The 18,335-nt window shown below is 39.0% G+C and overlaps 1 protein-coding gene across 1 annotated transcript in view; it reads right to left on the bottom strand.

Annotated features, from left to right (window-relative positions):
- Window positions 1–18,335, bottom strand: part of USH2A (usherin) — a 773,469-nt gene that overhangs the window by 359,559 nt on the left and 395,575 nt on the right. The window contains exon 35 of the mRNA XM_007466317.1: window positions 1,008–1,159. Coding sequence (XP_007466379.1) covers window positions 1,008–1,159 — 152 coding nt within the window. The remainder of the gene's footprint in view (window positions 1–1,007; window positions 1,160–18,335) is intronic.

An 18,335-nucleotide genomic window follows, 5' to 3' on the forward strand; every position in this document is an offset into this window, starting at 1 on the left:
CTTTTAAGAGTAAGTAACAATCAGAGGGGTCCAGGCTATAAAATACTTAATGGCAATAAAGACTACAGCTCAGCTCCACTGATAGATGATGTTAGCAGCTTGGAAAGCAACCAATCTCTGAAGCGAAATGGGAGGTGTGAGCAAAAATAAGGAAGCAAAAAATTAAATGGTAGAGCTGTTTTTCAAGATAATATTTATAGAATACACTCTTCAATGAAGACAAAATGCATTAAAATGATAGGCCATTAGGAAAGACTGCCAAAAAATATCTAAAATGAATGAGCATTTCCCTTAAAAGAAGCTAAATCTAATCAATCAAGAAATATGCACAAGAGTCAAATGTTATGTTTTGAAACTAAAGAATGTCATACTGGTCTATGACAATTACGTACAATCAATTGGGTTTTGAAAATTATACCAGTAATAAAAAGCACAATTCTGTCTATCTTTCAACTACAAATGAAATATAGGTAGATACAGATTTCTGAAATGTGGATATCAAAAGCTGATATTAATGTAATTTTAAATACTGTTCTTATTAATATATCACGCTCATGAAATTAAAATATATTATTCTAATGGATGAGGCAAACAATCTTTTAATTGATTAACATACTTGCTGGGAAGCAGTGTTGACATATTGTGGCAGTGATGCGCTTTTAATTATTTTCACTTTTTAATCATAAACTTACTCAAGTGGTCAAGTTCATTACTTGGAAGAAGAATATCCACTTTAACTCTGTCACTAAATTAGGCAAAATTGCACGTATGCCTGCTCAGCTGGTCAACTTACCGTTTGAAATTTCAGTAAAATGTACATTCTGTCCTTCACTAGACCTATGTGCAGTCTTGAAATTTATGTTGAATATAAAATCCTACTAACCCTTAATTGAAATTTTATAAAAAGAAACTCTCCCATCCAACTTGAAAGGCTAGCTGTGCAGAGTTGCCTATTCATTGTCATCTGACATTTAATACATTTCCAGAATGTAAATTCACACACTCACCAGTGGGCCCAGAGTACAACCTTTGGCTGTGCAGGCTTGGACTCTGAAGGAATGTAAGCTCCAAGGAGCGAATCCAGAAGCATGACAGCTGAGTTCTGAGGAATTGTGAATTAATATACCATCTAGATATAGTCCGTAACTTGTGATGACACCTGGGAAGATAATAATTGCCTTTTAGTATGATTGTTAGACAACAGCAAAGAATGTCTTAAAAGAAGCAAGCACTTCTTGATATGATTTCTAATTCCGTGGAATCAGTCTCTCCCTTAGTCTAAACCCTGTCTCCTTCCAAAGGATAAAACCGGCTTTAAACTCTTGAATATCAAAATGTTAAGCTAATTAGTACAGAGACACAAATAGAACCCAGGAGTCCCAGTAGAGGAATCTTTCTATTGCATCACGTTAACTGCTGTCATTGGTGTTCCATATAAAAAATGAATAAATTAAGTACCTTTATAATTTGTATTGCTTTCTAAAATGATATCCTAATAGATGTGCTTTAGAAGTCCAATGACCTTGTTGGGTAATGCATTGTGTGTGACTCAGGATGCGTCAGGCATTGTTCCAAGAGCATCCTCCTTTTAAACTCTCTCCTCACAGCACTACTATAATAAAGGCAGTATTATTATCACCATTTCATAGATGAGGAAAATCAGGCACAGATAGCTTAGGTCACTTGCTCAAGGTCACAAAGCTCGCAGGTTTCGGAGTAAGGATTTGAATCTAGGCGGTCTGGCTCCAGAGCCCATGCTCTCAATTACAACACTGAATCACCTAAACAGAAAGCCTTGGCAATTTGCACGGATTACATTTGTGAGACACTCATGAATGGGTTAGAGAAACTATGATTTGCTAGATTTAATGATCAACTTAAATTTATTTCAGAACTTATGTGCATTTTCATGAAATCAACTAACAGAGATTTGAGAGACTGAATGGCTAATATAATCATTTATATGGCTAATATAATCATTTGATTTATTGCATCCAAACATGCATTAAAAGGAAGTTAGGGATCTCTGTTCACTGGAAATACAGCATCCCCAAACTCATTAAACATTATACTGGGGGAAACAGAACTTTGCTTGCATGCTAAATTAGAACCTCTTTCAAACTAAAATTAATTTCACAGTGCCCTCCTGGGTGTGTCCTTGAGGACTTAACTGTTCATCTGTCAGACAGCCTTCCCTGAGGACAGATGTTGGGTGCCTCTCCACTAGCGCACAGCACATCTTCATCATAGTATTTACTTTCCCACTTCTCACATTATTAGTATCATTATTCCTTATTTAATTGGCTGACATTGCCAATGGGCTACAGCGTCCCCAAGGCAATCTTGACTCTTCCTCACCTGTGTATTTCTAGAGCTTAGCACTATGACTAAAACATAGTAGGTACTTAAAAACTATTGACTGGATGAATACATTAATGTATATGCAGCATAGGAATAAAATGCCAGCATCCAATACAGAGTGAAAATTCAAGACAACAGGAAAAGAAGGAGTGAGTTTTGAAACAAAGACTCTAGCAAAATCAAAGGTCATCAAGAGAGTCCCTGAGAGATGGCTTCCAGGGTGCCTGACTCTCAGCCTTATGAACAGCAGATCTGGTCTTGTGAATGTCCTGAAAGTAGATCAAACCTTCATCTGTCATCATATTAGGGACAGCTTCGCTCTGGGAATCATTATACCAGGAGACTTTCTGCAAGCATCCCTCTCTCCTGGGAAGGAGAGAGGAGCTCACTTCTGGAACCTGTTCACAGTGGTCTGGCAGCTCCATCGTCTGTGAGCTTATGGAATGCTGTGCTTGTTGTCAGGATCTCTCTCACAATGCTGCTTTTGATTAAGAAATCAGTTTACAGCAAAAGAAGGAGGAAGTGAACTAACTATAACTATGGAAGTTATCCATCTTACAATATACCTCATCAACCCATAGTCTGGGAGATTGCCAAAATGGCCTCTGGAAGCCTACCTCACAGCCCAAGCTGAGAGATAACACCCTGTGGATCTGGGGTTCCTATAGGATGCTGCATCTGCTTTGAACAAGGAACCTGTATTTGATGCTGGTTTTTCTATAGTGAGAAAATGTTGGACTCAAGAGAAGGTAGTCAGCGTATTACCTCTCACTATTATATTTCATTATGCTACACAAACTATTCATGCTTTCTCTACTCACAAAGAGGCATACTTATATCATGGGGCATCACCAAGGTACCAGTACATTAGAAACTGAGAATATTATTGATACCTGGCAATTTGGGATCCTCGTGCAACTAGATCAACAGGCAAAGAAAAAATTACTACGTGGGAGGAGAAATTAGCTTCCTTCCGCATGCTGACATTCTGGACTTTCCCAAGGACATCCCTTTGTCTGACCAGGTCCGAACATGTAACTTTTAAAAGTCTAAAGTAACTTAAGCCACAACCACTAAGGACACAGACCTTTTAGTAGTACACATTTAGTTGCATCGCTAGGGCAAGAATCCCAAACAGATGGGCAACTGGCTGAGAGCAAGGGGAAGACGTTGTAAATATCAACTATGGCCTTAACTAGTTATAGAAACAAGAACTGTAGACGTTATTTTTTATTTCGTGCTTATTACATAGAGATTTGTATATAATAAGTAATTTTCCCTCCTCCTTTTCCCTATTGATTTATATTTTAAAAGTTCGTGGGTTTTAGTTTATAGTTTAGTTTTTAAGTTGTAGAATATCCATGGGGGTTGTATCTAAACTGAAAGGGGATATGACTACAGTGACAGAGGGTAAGAGCATCTTCATCTGTCCAAAGCAGAGTAGTATCATTTGGGGTGGAAGCATGCGGCGATTATCAACAGTAGTGGAAAGTAATAGAAGGTAGAAGAGTAGAGTGGGCATGGCGGCTGAATAGCTCAGCTGCTTATTCATCTAAGTCGTCTGATCACAGCTCTACACCCACACTTCTAGTCTGCTCTGTGCACTGAGCCCAACAGCCAGCACATTACATTTGTAGCTCTCTTGCTGGTTGAATTTCTAGTAAGTTTCACCAAGAGGAGGCATTGCTAGAAGGGCAGAAGCAGGAAGAAAGAAAACATCCAGCTTCCAGTTCCAAGAGCAGAGGCCTTTGCTGACAGTCACTACACAGCCAAGCAGGGGCCACACCACGCAGTCTGGACACATCACAATCTCCTCTTCCGCATCTGCAGCTTCTTCAGTAGCGGAATCTCGGTGGCTCTTGATGGTTCAAGCATCCATTTCAAATCAGCAGATCCAGCAGCGGGCCCACAGCTCAGCTCCCGCCCAGGAAACTAAGCACCTTGCTGGCAGTCACGCTTTTTGTTCTTCTGGTATCCACCTCCTTCTCTCTCTTTTTTTTTTTCCTTCCAGTCCTTCCAATGCTCTTGTAACCAACCCCTTGTACAATATTAAATATCGTCTGTCTTGAATACCTAATGCATTTTCTACTTGACCAATTAGATCTTGATCAATACATCCTTTAGGATGAAAGCTTTTTAAAATTTAAATGAGCTTATACTTTTAAAAGCTAGTGCTTTGACCCATTTTCCTTTCTGAAGATAACTCTGTACCATGTCTCTTTCCGAAAGCAGGTCCACTTCCCTTATTCCCCAAATTTTTGAGAAAGTGTCTTCATATTACTATCAGGTACCACTCTGGCTCCACAAAAAAGTGCAGCTGCCAGCATCTGTTCTTCTTTATTCTAATGTGACCATCTATGGTAACTCAAAGAGTACTTATAGAGAGTATTTACTTTAATGCCATTTAATACTTGACACACCAAAGCACAAATGAATTAAAGCTAAGAAATGAGAGGTACATAGTGAGAAACCAAGTAGCACATGGAAAATTTAAGAGAAGAAAAATAGATAAAATCACACTAATAATATAATAATAAAGACAAGAAATTACTCTATGCCAGGCACTCTGCTAAGCAATCACTGTATGTGATGGGCACACAATGTGCAAATCACCTATGTTATTGCACTTATGTGCAAATCACATGTTGCACAAGCTCTTAAAGAAATTTTAAGACTCCTGAAACTCTATCTTCTTGATCTGCTTTTCAACATTGAAACAGAAAGTACCCAAATCAATATGTCCCTTTTCTTACGTAATTGGGGAACGGAGAACTTCTTTTCTGCTGGGATTATGTGCATAATATCTCCTTTATCTGACATAATGGGAAATGAGATATTTTATAGGAGTTAATTTTCATTATAACTCAATCTCATCCCTGAAGCACAAACTTAAAAATCTTAACCATTTTTGGAGGAAATCTTTCCAGCAAGCACTACACACTTTCCTATAGTTTCACACAGACAATAATGAATATAACTGAATCATTCTGTGATGATTCAAACAGACATCAGAGACTGTATTCGCTAATTCAATGACACCCTCCAGGACTGGACTGAGGAGACAGAGGATACTTACCCAGCTCTTCCCCTTAACTTCACTCAGTGGCTACACTTCCTCAAGTCTAGTGTCTCCTTTTTGAGTTCTCCACTCTCCCTCAGTGACAGGCTCTCAAAAGTAACTTCTTTGTTTTGTCTACTTGACTCTAACAAGTCAGCCCCTAGCAAGCTCTGCTGAGAAACTATGACCATGACATTTAGAACTTTGGATAAAGAAATAATAGACAGTTACTGAGAGAAGAGCTCAGAGTAAGATGAGCACATGGCAAATGAGCTGAGAATGAAATTAAGAGACATTTGTGAAAGTTAATTCAACTGCTCACTTTTTTACAATTCATGATGCATAAGGAGTGGATGAGACTGAAGTCCAGACTCAGGGCGGGTGAGATCTCACACTCCACACACACACACACACACACACACACACACACACACACACACACACACAGTTACCCAGCTTTCTTAGGTGACCAATATTCAACAGTATGTGTAGGATGCTAAAAGATTTATAGGGCTAAAAGATCCATTATAGAACCAGTGTGCACTGGATAAATACAGTTCGCCTTTTAAGTCATTTTGGACACTCTTCTCAATTTCATCCACCACACCAACTCCATCCTCAGTCCTGTAGACCTTACATCCCAAATTGATCTTTCCCCATCTCTATATCCATGGCCATCTAGTCCATTCTGCCACCATTTCGTACCTAAGAATTATGGCCACCTAAGTGTTTTGATGCATTATTCATACTCACACAAAATTTATTCTTGATAATACAGTCAGAGGGGCAGTTTTCAAAACACATATCTGATCACTTCACATGCAATCAGTGATCAATCTGGTCTTTGCCGGTACTAGCAAGATGAGTTTCCTGTCCCAGAACCGGGAAGCTGGGGCCACCACAAGCATGTTGTGAGGATGAAACAGACTAGCGGTGTTGACCTCTCCGGGTTTTCTGCCTTTTGGTCCAGGTCTTACCAGCCAATCACCGAATCTAAGGTCAGACCAAAGTGGGATACTATTGTGGTTTAGAGCTGGAATCCACCTGTGCCCCCCTCCCCCGAAAGAGCCTAAGACAAGGCGTTTCCTCTGATCTGATTTGGGCAAGGCCATTAACTATAAAATCTTGAATTAAGGACACAAAGTCAAATTTCCTGGTAAATTTGTGGACAATAAGAGATACCATTTGAAAAGAACACTCCATTTCTTATCAGGACAGGCAAGCAAATTTCATAGCTTGTTTTTATTAGCCAATGTCTTGATATAAATAATATATTAGTATGATATGAAACACTGTATAATTCAGTTCTCAAAACAAACATTAAGTAATAAGTCTAAAATATCTCTTAACACAACAATTTTTATTGACCTCAGATTCCCAAAGTGAGGTACAAAAACTAGTGAATATAATCTAGTGGACATTTTAAACATAGCCTAAGAAGACACTTTCTTTCTTTGACTAGAACACAGGACATGTACGGATAGCTTTGGGAAAAGTAAAATGCTAAGTTCTTAAAATGCCATGCAAGTATTTTTGAAATTATAAAACAATTATGAAAAAATGTACTGAACACTTACTTTGAGTCGGACAACAGGCGGCATGCTTAATATGAATTATTTCTGTTAACCCTGACAACACCAAGAAGTTAGAACTGCTATTTGCCTTGTTATGGAGATGAGGGAATGCAGTCTTAGAGAGGCTGAGCCACTTCCCAAAGTCATGCAAGGATAAATTCAGCGGTGGGATCTGGCAATCTCATCCCACCGCTGCCACTACTCCTGTTATCCATTTCCAGCCTAATTTCCTCTTCTAAAATATGCAGGAATTCCACTCAAATTAAGAACTGATGAACATGCTCTAGCCCTGAAAGCAATGAGGATGAGCCTAATGAAAAAATTAACATATATTTATTGAAAGTCAACTAACTGAAGGGTACTATGCTTGGTGCTTTGGGGCACAGAAAGAATAAGAAATAGTATCTACCTTTATGGAAGTAAGAAAAGGGCTAAACACAGGTCTAACTAAATAACAATCCAAGAGTTAGATGAGTGATAAGCACCACAAAACCTTTATGCCCAACAAATGGTATAGACAGTAAGTACAGAAGCTTCTAGCAGGGAACAATCACTCTGGCTAAAGCGAGTACTAAAAGCTTTTCAGAGCAGTCAAGTCTTCCCTTCAAGGAAGCTGCATCTTCCATAGGTTCTTCCATAAATGGTACAAGGTGAAAAGGCAATGACTCAGGAAGATGCCCCTGGTAGGGAAATGATATTTACCGATGTGTGGAAGGAAGCAAGTGCAAGGTATAGTGAAGATATCCTGAATAGACCAGTATTTTCTTGTTGTTGCTGTAATTGGTTAAAGTCTAATAGAAAATAAGGATTCAAAGGGAGTTAGGGCCTGAATGCTGCTCCAACAAGCTGGGATTTTATGATGCACAAGAGAATCATTGATGCTTTTATGTACTGACTAGGGGCATAATGAAAGTCTTATTTAGAAAAATTAACCTAGAATGACATGTATAATACTGGCGTAGGGAAGAGCACGGAGGTAGGGAAAAGTAGGACAGATGAAAATATCAAAAAGAAAAAATAATATTAATAATTTTTAAAGCCACATTTTCCTGAATGTATCGTAACTAGTTGTAACCCAGGCAGGGATGTGGAAATGCCACATTTCAGCAGTAGTGCATGGCATATTCTAAGAGAAATATCTTTAACACTTTTATATATAGCTGACCTTTGAACAACATGGGTTTGAACTGCATGTGTCCACTTATATGTGGATTTTTTTCAATAAATACAAAACTACACATTCTGAGGTTGGTTGATTCCACAGATGCAGAACCGCAGGTAGGGAGGGCTGACTACGGGGATCTGAGCACCTGCGGATTTTGGTACCTGCAGTTGGTCCTGCCAATCCCTCATGGATGCTGAGGGAGGACTGCACGTGGATTTTCTATCACATCACCCTTATTGCTCAAGGGTCAACTGTACTTTCTCTTTTTTAATAAAACAAACATGAGCTTAGGACTGGGATGTGTTAGACTAAACATGGTATAACAACATCACTAGTCGAAGAGAGAGGTATCTATCTCTGTCAGAGATGGACTGTGAAATTCCCAATAAAAAAACTCATAAAAACCTGCTACCGAAGAAATAGCTTGCCTCTATACTAATGGTTTAAAAGGGATTGATTTTCATTTGAGGATTAAAAATGAAATTTATGGGCCTGTTTTGTATCTTGACTGTATCAGTGTCAAAATTTTCGTTGCACTAGTGTACTATAGCTTTGGAAGATGTTGGCCATTAGGGGAAACTGGACAAAGTACACATGGGCTCTCTTTGCATTATTTCTTACAACTGCATGTAAATCTAGAATTATCTCCAAAAACAACATTTAACTAAAATAGAAAACAAAAACTGTCGTGAAGGGAAGCATGACAGAAGAGGCAAATACTTGAAAGGCAGGGGAAGTTGATGCTGAAAAAATAACAACTGTATTTATGTTTTAATCAGATACCTTAGTCCTCAGGAAATATCCATGAAAGCAGAAAGAGTTTCACTTTTCCTTTACAGATGAGAAAAACAGGTTTGAGAGAGGTTTGCTAACTTGGCCGTGATGGTTGACACTGATGCATTCAGACTCCACAGGGCACCAAACAGGATACTCGCCAGCTTCTGTGGATCTATTTTTTTTTCCTATCTTTAAAAAATTATGTAACAAAACATAATATAGAGAAGTGCGTAAAATGTGTTATATTTTTAAAACAAGTTAAAAAGCAAAACTCCTATAACCATCGCCAAGATTAAAAAATAGAATATTGCCAGTACCCTGCAAATGTCTTATGAGTCCTTCATGATTCCAACCCTTCCCCGCCGCCACAGACAACTAGATTGACTTTAAGAACCACTTTCTTGCTTTTCTACCTAAGAATGCATCCCTAAACAAAGCAATTAAGTTTTGTGTGTTTTCTACTTTGAATTAATAAAATCATATTTATGCATTTTTTGCATCGTTTTTTTTTTTTTTTTAACATCTTTATTGGAGTATAATTGCTTTACAATGGTGTGTTAATTTCTGCTTTATAACAAAGTGAATCAGTTATACATATACATATGTTCCCATATCTCTTCCCTTTTGTGTCTCCCTCCCTCCCACCCTTCCTATCCCACCCCTCTAGGTGGTCACAAACCACCAAGCTGATCTCCCTGTGCCGTGCGGCTGCTTCCCACTAGCTATCTATTTTACGTTTGGTAGTGTACATATGTCCATGCCGCTCTCTCACTTTGTCACAGCTTCCCCTTCCCCTTCCCCATATCCTCAAGTCCATTCTCTAGTAGGTCTGTGTCTTTATTCCCGTCTTACCCCTAGGTTCGTCAGAACCATTTTTTTCTTCTTTTTTAGATTTCATATATATGGGTTAGCATACGGTGTTTCTTTTACTCTTTCTGACTTGCTTCACTCTGTATGACAGTCTCTAGATCCATCCACGTCTCTACAAATGACCCAATTTCGTTCCTTTTTATGGCTGAGAAATATTCCATTGTATATATGTACCACATCTTCTTTATCCATTCATCCTACCACCTAGCAGTTTCTTATATGTGTTTGCTAAGTCTTTACATAAGATTCCTCCCCTACTCCAATCAAGCCCAGAGAGTACAGTGCAAAAACACAGCTAACTTACTAAATACTATAAAATAATTTTTGAAAAAAATATACTGGATTTAGTGGCTTTGGATTTTGGTAACCTACTAGCATGATCTGATTCATCAGAAAATATTTATGGAGGACCTACTATGTGCCAGGCATTGTGTTACATGATCAAAACAGCTTTGGTACCTGCCTTCAGAAAGCTTTCAATCTAAGTGAAAAGACAGACTAAGTGCATTATGTGTATGTAAAGTTGATTAAAGGAGAATCAGAGGGAATAGAAAAAAACATGGGGGGTGGGGGAGGGAAGGCAGATGCTAACCTAGTCCAGGTTCGTTAGGGAATAAGGTTTATTTGAGAAACAGATCTTTAAACTGACTTTGCACTGGGAGTTACCTCGTTAAGAGGAAAAATTTCATACACCATTGTTTGATTAGTTATAACAAAGATTTCATAATAATAAATTGAAATCTTTCAATGAGATATCAGTAAGTTGATTACTATTTAAAAATGAAATATCACAGGAGTATTAGATAAACAATCTGCAACTAGAACTTTTGAGCACAGCCCTCTTTATTTGCTTTAAAAATGTCTAATGTGCCAAAACGAAGTGCAACAAAATAGAATTTTTGTTTGTTTACTTATTTCCTTTTTCCAGTCTCAGAATGAAAGGAAGTATTTTACCTTTACTCTGCATCCAGCCCCCCAAATTGTGTGTGTTAACTGTGAATTAAATGAGATTTAGACATGAGTCGGGGTCTCAGTAGGAACCTGATGGAAACTCAAATGAACAAATGAGGATAGTTCAGTGAAGGATCTATGTACAAGGATATGGGTAGAGTTAATGGAAAGCACCAAGTGATAATAACGCATCCCCGGTTAGAAATTGTCAGGACTCCTAGGAGCCAGTAAGTATCCTTAAATTTGCAGGGGAAAGGATGAAAACTGATTCAGAAAGCTGGAAAAAGGGCTGCAGTGACAGGGAAGGACCACTGGATAGGAGCTGTAGCCTTTAGTGGAGAAAGGCAGCCCTGGAGCCCAGAGCCTGGCAGAAAGTTCTGAGACTCCCTTCTCCTCTGACTCTTTCTTTTTTTTTTTTCTTTTTGCGGTACGCGTGCCTCTCACCGCTGCGGCCTCTCCCGCTGCGGAGCACAGGCTCCGACGCGCAGGCTCAGCGGCCACGGCTCACGGGCCCAGCCGCTCCGCGGCATGCGGGATCCTCCCGGACCGGGGCACGAACCCGCGTGCCCTGCATCGACAGGCAGACTCCCAACCACTGCGCCACCAGGGAAGCCCTCCTCTGACTCTTTCAACTCTTGCTGCTGCTGCCCAGGGACAAACCAATAGGAAGCCAGAGAGAGAGGAAGCCCATTGATGCTGTGAGTAAAGGTCAGCCTTGTAGGATGCAGGGCTGAGTGCAGGAGAGTAGAGAGAGGAAAGAAAATAGAGGCAAAAGAAAAATATACAACATAAAAAATTACAGGGAATTATTATATCGCACCGTATTGTATCTTTCGTGCTTTTCTCTTGCTTATCCTCTTGTGCTAATAATCAGTTAAGATAGCTATAAAAAAAAAACAATAGTATGCTATGTGGTATCGGGTTATTTAATCCAGTTCTACAAATTCAGTTCTTCAGTGGATAATCCACAAAATGGATACTTAATTCCCACTGGTTCTCTATCATAAGCAGTTTGAAGTTTATCACCTTTCTCCTTCCATAGTGGTAGAATTTTTAAGGTGTTTAATTTTCACAGGGAAGCTGAATCGTAATTGTCCATAAAGCACATCCACTGGGATACATATCTGTGTGCCTCTTCATCAGGTTATGTCAAATTGTATTTCCTAAGGTGCCCAACAGATTGTCATATATAACCAAGGAAATTCAATACAAGTACAATACGATGTACATTTAATACAAGGTATCTCTATGTACGTTGAAGAATTCTGTTTACTGTAAGAATTAAACAACAATGCTTTGGTGTGTCATAAAAATAACACGCATAGTGAATATAGATGCTCCAAACATATTTGTTTGTTTTTTCCAGTCCAGTGTGGCAATGTGAATGTCAACCGAGGTTTCCCCCCAAGGTCTGGATGATGATTGAATGTGGCAGATATCTCCCTGTGTGAATACTTGATCCTTCAATTAAAAAGGAAAAGAGAGAACAGCTTTCACAACGTGGAAGAATGCCTTATTACTGTTATGCTTGCCTAAAAAAGGAATCAACGGAATCTAAAAAAGAACATGCTTGGGAAATTCTACCTGACAAACGGATGGGAGGTGTTTCGTAAAAGTTACACAAGGTTTGCTTCAAACTGTCAAGCCATTTTCCTAAGTGATTCACCGAATTCTATAATCTGTTTCTTCTAGGAAATCAGAGTACTTCCAGGAAAGAAAATAGATTCACATTTTGACTGTTTAAAAAGAAAGTTAGTTCAAAATAAAAAGTTTAAAAAAATAGTTATTCCTTTAAAACCAGAGAAAAATCAGAACAGAGATCTTAGAAGTGTTGAATCTTGGCACTGAGAATGAGACACTGAACCCGTAAAAGTATCTGAAAAAAATCTTTTTTTCACATGGCTACATGGAATCCTACATTATGAGCATCTCTGCACAAAGTACAGGTGAGGATTACGGTGAATAAAATCATGCATTTTTGAGTCATTCACACCTTGTTTTGCATTACGTTCCTACTTAACTGTCTTGCCTAGAGTAATTAAGTTGCTTAATACTTATAAATTTGAGTTTCCACATCTGAATGTTGGAATAACAGTACCTCTTTCCTGGGCTAGTTATGAGATTGAAAGTTCCTGGCACATAGTTATAAATTGTAGCTATTACTGTTACTACTATTATTAGTATTAGCAGAAAATCAAATATTTCTTTCTCTGCATGGGTAGAGCACTTAATTAGTATTTACACATACACCTTCATGTACATACGTTCTAAAAATTTCTCTAAATCCTTTCTTAATGTGAAGGACAGCATATACAGAGTGTGTATAAATGTCTACAGTTAATTAGTGTGCTTACCACCCATTCCTGAAATAATATATATGCTCAAAAAATTGAACTAAACTTTCTTTCAATAATGTTCTGTTGTCTTCATGGTACTATGTGTAAGTCTGCAAAAATAATCAACTTCCTAAAATTTTGCTATTCTTACTGAAATTATTGTCACTTCCTTGGTACATATCCATGTATGAATTCTCACAACCCTGGGTCAATACAAAAGGCTAAATTAGGAAAATGTTTCCATAGGCTCCTCAGGTATTCTCTCCTTTCTCAAGGAGACCCTGGGACCCTTGTCTAACGGGTGCCCAGCTCTCACGCCCATCTTGACATTAGCAAATCCTGACGGCTATAACAAGATAGCCTTTCAACACCGAGGCATGCAAAGCAGATCCAGCTTCGCATGCTGTCTCTCTTTAGAACATCTACGAATTACCAGGCTGAGGAAACTGTATGCCAAATGACTGAGTCTCTAAGTATGTACTTTGAGCCTTCAGTAAGCCAGGACGGAGATGCCTTTCCACTGCCTTTGAAATCATCCCACCTGTATTACATAATTATGACATGCTCTAAATGTGCATTTATGTGTACTGTATGATTGCATATGCTTATGCTTCTCACACCAACACAATTACCATTTTATTATTGTCTCTGGCATCAGTAAACACTAATCCATCCAACAGCTGTTTAATACTCATCTCCTCCATGACTGACACCCTGCCAAATGCTGGGACTAGAACAGCAAACAACGCATATAGAATCCCTGCCCTCATGTGCGTCACAGTCTAACAGGGAAACTATTTTAGGTAAATTTACTTAGGTAAGGATAGTGGAGAGTTACAAGAAATTCTAAGTATTAATAAAGGATAAGAATTTCATATTTCATAGTTTTAGTTAGTATTTTAAACATACATATTCTAATTAGTTTAAAATGTTACTAAATATTATGCCAGACAAGGAGGAATAAGTTTGGTGCAGTCGGATATCTATGCTGATTTTAGCAAAGTAGACCTCGAGTGGGAGAAATAATCATATTTCCAGCTTCTAAGGCCAAAGCTTCCGAAAGGAGATAAAGCTCGCGAGAATTTGGAAGCTCTCAAAAACGTAATTCTAATTATGCAATTGTAATCTACACAATACAGGTCACACATTTCTTAGACAGTAATCCTTTGTGCTGCTTCTCATTGCTGGCTAATGGTATGACAAAGGAAGAGCCGAGGTCCTACAGAATAAAGGGTTCTTATCCACCTTGGACCTAAAAAGTAGCTCTTTTCGGAGGTTTTCAAATCCTGCCTGAAATTGCAGCCTGCAAAGAACACCTTTGCCAGAGGGAATGTGGATGCGAAGGACTCCTGTGTAGAGAAACAGAGGTGGACCGTCACACCACCATTTTTGCAGGTGTGTGAAGCAAGTCACCAGGATTAAGCAGGGCATATTTGAAGGAAGCAAAGCCTTAGGTGTTAATCAAGTGATAATGACCCAGTACTTGGCAGACTAAGGTAATGCATAGCAAGCAGCATTCTTTAGAATAGCAAAATCATGGAAACTTAAGTGTCCATCAATAAAAGATGGGTCACATAAGCTGTGGTTTCACTCAGTGGGAGTTTACACTGCCTTTCCAAAGAATGATGTTGAGCTACACTTAACTGCCATGGAAAGATGTTACCACCACATTGTTAAGTGAGAAAAGGAAGCTGCACAACAAGAGATGAACTCATGCTTTTTCAACAGATGTATATTTTATGCATATATCTTTTTGTGATTACTAATTTAAATGTTTGTTTGTTTGTTTTAACCTAACACAGTCCTTAATCTTGATTTTTTTCTGGTTTTAAAGTTTATTGCATTCTATTACATCCTCCCTACATCTCTTTTTTTTTTTTTTTCATTGTGGCGAAAAACACATAACATGAAACTTACCATCTTAACCATTTTAAATATACAGTATAGTAGTGTTAACTATAGGCACATTGTTGGGCAAGATCTCTAGAACTTTCTCACCTTGCAAAACTGAAACTTTATATCCACTGAACAGAAACTCTCCACTCCCCTTACCCCCAACCCCTAGTCCCTGGTGACCACATTCTGTCTCCCTGTGATTGACTACTTTAGATACCGCGTATACATGGAATTATTCCATATCTGTCTTTTTGTGACTGGTTTATTTTACTCATATAATGTTCTCAAGGTTCATCCATGCTGTAACGTGTGACAATTTCCTTCTTTTTTTTAAGGTGGAATGATATTCCACTGTATACATATACAACATTTTGTTTATCCATTCATTTATCCATGGACATTTGGGTTGCTTCCATCTCTTGATTATTGTGAATAACTCTGCAATGAACATGGGTGCACAAATATCTCTTCAAGATCCTGTTTTCAGTTCTTCTGGATAAATACCCAGAAGTGGGATTGCTAGATCATATAGTAATTCTATTTTTAATGTTTTGAAGATTTTTCCGTACTGTTTCCCGTAACAGCTGCACCATTTTGCATTCCCACCAACGACGCACAGGGATTCTAGTTTCTCTACGTCCTCTCCAGCACTTGTTATTTTCTGTGTTTTTTTTTTTTTTGACAGTGATAATCAACGTATTTTTTGATTGAGCACCGATTATGTGTCAGGCACTAGAGCTGCTGGTACAGCATTGAACAAAAGGTGCTAGAACAGGAGAAATTCTCTGAGCATGTGAAGCATGTCCTGAAACAAAGAACAAGCTACCCAGCACAAGCTGTGGAGCAGGAGCAGGTTGGGGAACAAAGGAAAGAGAGGAATCGGAAAGCAAGAGGCCATGCTCCTAGGCCCTGGGTAAAGACTATCCCCAGACTCCCTGCAACAAGAGAAGCCACCTCAATGAGAAGCCCGCGCATCACAACGAAGAGCAGCCCCCGCTCGCCACAACTAGAGAAAGCCCGCACGCAGCAACGAAGACCCAACACAGCCAAAAATAAATTTTAGAAAGAATTAAAAAAAAAAAACATTATCCCAAGTTTAATGAGTAGGAGCTGATAGTTTAAATCCGAATCCATTATAAAGCAGAGAGCCTGTTCCCTATGCCATGCTGGCTACAGGTTACCAATTGCTTGATAGGCAACAAGTGGATATTTACATATGAACCTTTTATACCTTTCATATTTTGTCACATAGAGGTATGCATTGGAAATACTTCTTATAGAAAGTGGGTTTACTGTTTCTCAATATTTTTTTTCATGTTTATAAAGTCCTAATGAAATAATCCTTTATGTATATAGCTGACTAACAGAGTCAAGATTTTGGAGCCTAGAGTGTACAAAACCAGACAATCAGTACCCCTTACAGAATACGACAGTCTAAATGTGTAAATACCTCTGGACCTGCTACATCTTAATAAAGGGAAGACCCAGAGGGAAGACATTCCCACGTCCTCAGGTTGCTTCTTTGCCATACACTTGGCACCTTGTACACATCCCTACCTCGTTATTATTTGTTTACATGGACGTTTCTCCTAAGGAACTCTCTGGTCCTCTTAAGATCAAGGATTGAGCAAGTTCATCTTGGTATCATCAGAATGATGGCACCTAGTGGGTCATCAAAAGTATATTTTGAATGAACACATTCAATTTTTGTAGGGCATGAGGAGGCTCTTGAAGTTATCTGGGTGAGAAATACTACGGGCCTTCATTAGAGGAGTACAGTTAACGAAAAATCAGGGGTGAGTAAGAACTGAACTCAAGAGTGCCTCCCAGGGCTTCCCTGGTGGCGCAGTGGTTGAGAGTCCGCCTGCCGATGCAGGGGACACGGGATTATCTTTTCATTTTCTTAAGAGGACCTTTTGGGAGTTCCCTGGTGGTCTAGTAGTTAGGATGCGGAGCTTTCACTGCCATTGCCTGGGTTCAGTCCCTGGTTGGGAAATTGAGATCCTGCGAGCCATATGGCGTGGCCAAAAAAAAAAAAAAAAAAAAAGTGCCTCCCAGGTTTCTGGTGGTACTACTGGGTGGTGCTAATCAGGGAGAGGGGAAACACAGGAGAAAGGGCCGGTAGAGGGGAAGAGAGCATCAGGAGAAACAACTTGGATATGTTGAGTTTAAAATATAATAGAGATCCGTGTGGGGATCTCCTGAAGGGATGCTAAGGAGGGACGACTCACCCGGAGGGTGAATTTAATACTCTTTCAGCATTTTAAAAATTTATTTACTTTTTGGCCTCGCCACCCGGCATGCAGGATCTTAGTTCCCTGACCAGGGATCGAACCCGTGCCCCCTGTAGTGGAAGCGTGGAGTCCTAACCACTGGATCGCCAGGGAAATCCCCCAATACTCATCAGCATTTTGATGGTAACCAAGTCAGCGGGATATTATGATTATTCAGGTCTTTGGTTGGAGCACTAGAACCTCCTCCTTTAATCAGTGCCCCCAAGATGGTTCTAATAATCAGATATGTTTGAGCAACACAATTTAAAATCATTTGAAAGGGTATCTGTAGTAACATAAGGCTGAAACCTATCTTATTTTCCACTTGTATTACCCTTCCGCAGCACATTCAGAAATTAGAAAGCAACCACAGTGCAGCTGTACTGCAATATGGGCCTAGTTCCGTTAAATTCGAACTAGGCATACTCAAGAAGAGGAAATTAAAAATTCTTAAGTCAAATGCAAAATCCAAACTCCAAAAAAAAAAAAACCACCTAGTCCCAGACTCCACACAGTCCCAGACCCCACACAGACCCCCAAATCCCCCACATATATTTCAGAAACAAATACATGTCAAACAAACATATCCCAGGATCTGGCCTGTAACTGCTTCTATCCTCTCTGTTGGTATCATTAAAGAGTCAGGACTCTACAGTATATACGCTAATGACTGAATGAAATTTTCACAAGACACAACTAAATAAATTAAGTATTATTAGGTATCAGCAGAAACTACTCCACTGTGTTAGGCTCCATGAAGGAAAAGAGAAATAAATGATTTGTGGTCCTTATCATCTGGTGGGCATGTTTGACAGGTACCCAAATAAATTTGGGCCAAGGATGAATGCAGTACGTGCCATGATGATGGCATAGGAAGAGGATATATGGTCAAGAGAAGAGAGGAAGCTTGACTTACACGCAAGAAAGAGTGAAATGATTTCATAAAATAAGAGGCTTAACATTTAGTCCTGAGGAGTGAGTTAGATTTGGAGAGATGGTAGGGATCGTTAACCCCAATTTTATAATCCAAGGAAACTGGGGTTCATGGCATTTAGTAAATTTTCCAGAGTAAAA

This window comes from Lipotes vexillifer, unplaced genomic scaffold (assembly GCF_000442215.2).
Source record: "Lipotes vexillifer unplaced genomic scaffold, Lipotes_vexillifer_v1.1 scaffold139, whole genome shotgun sequence".
Classification (NCBI taxonomy): Eukaryota; Metazoa; Chordata; class Mammalia; order Artiodactyla; family Lipotidae; genus Lipotes; species Lipotes vexillifer.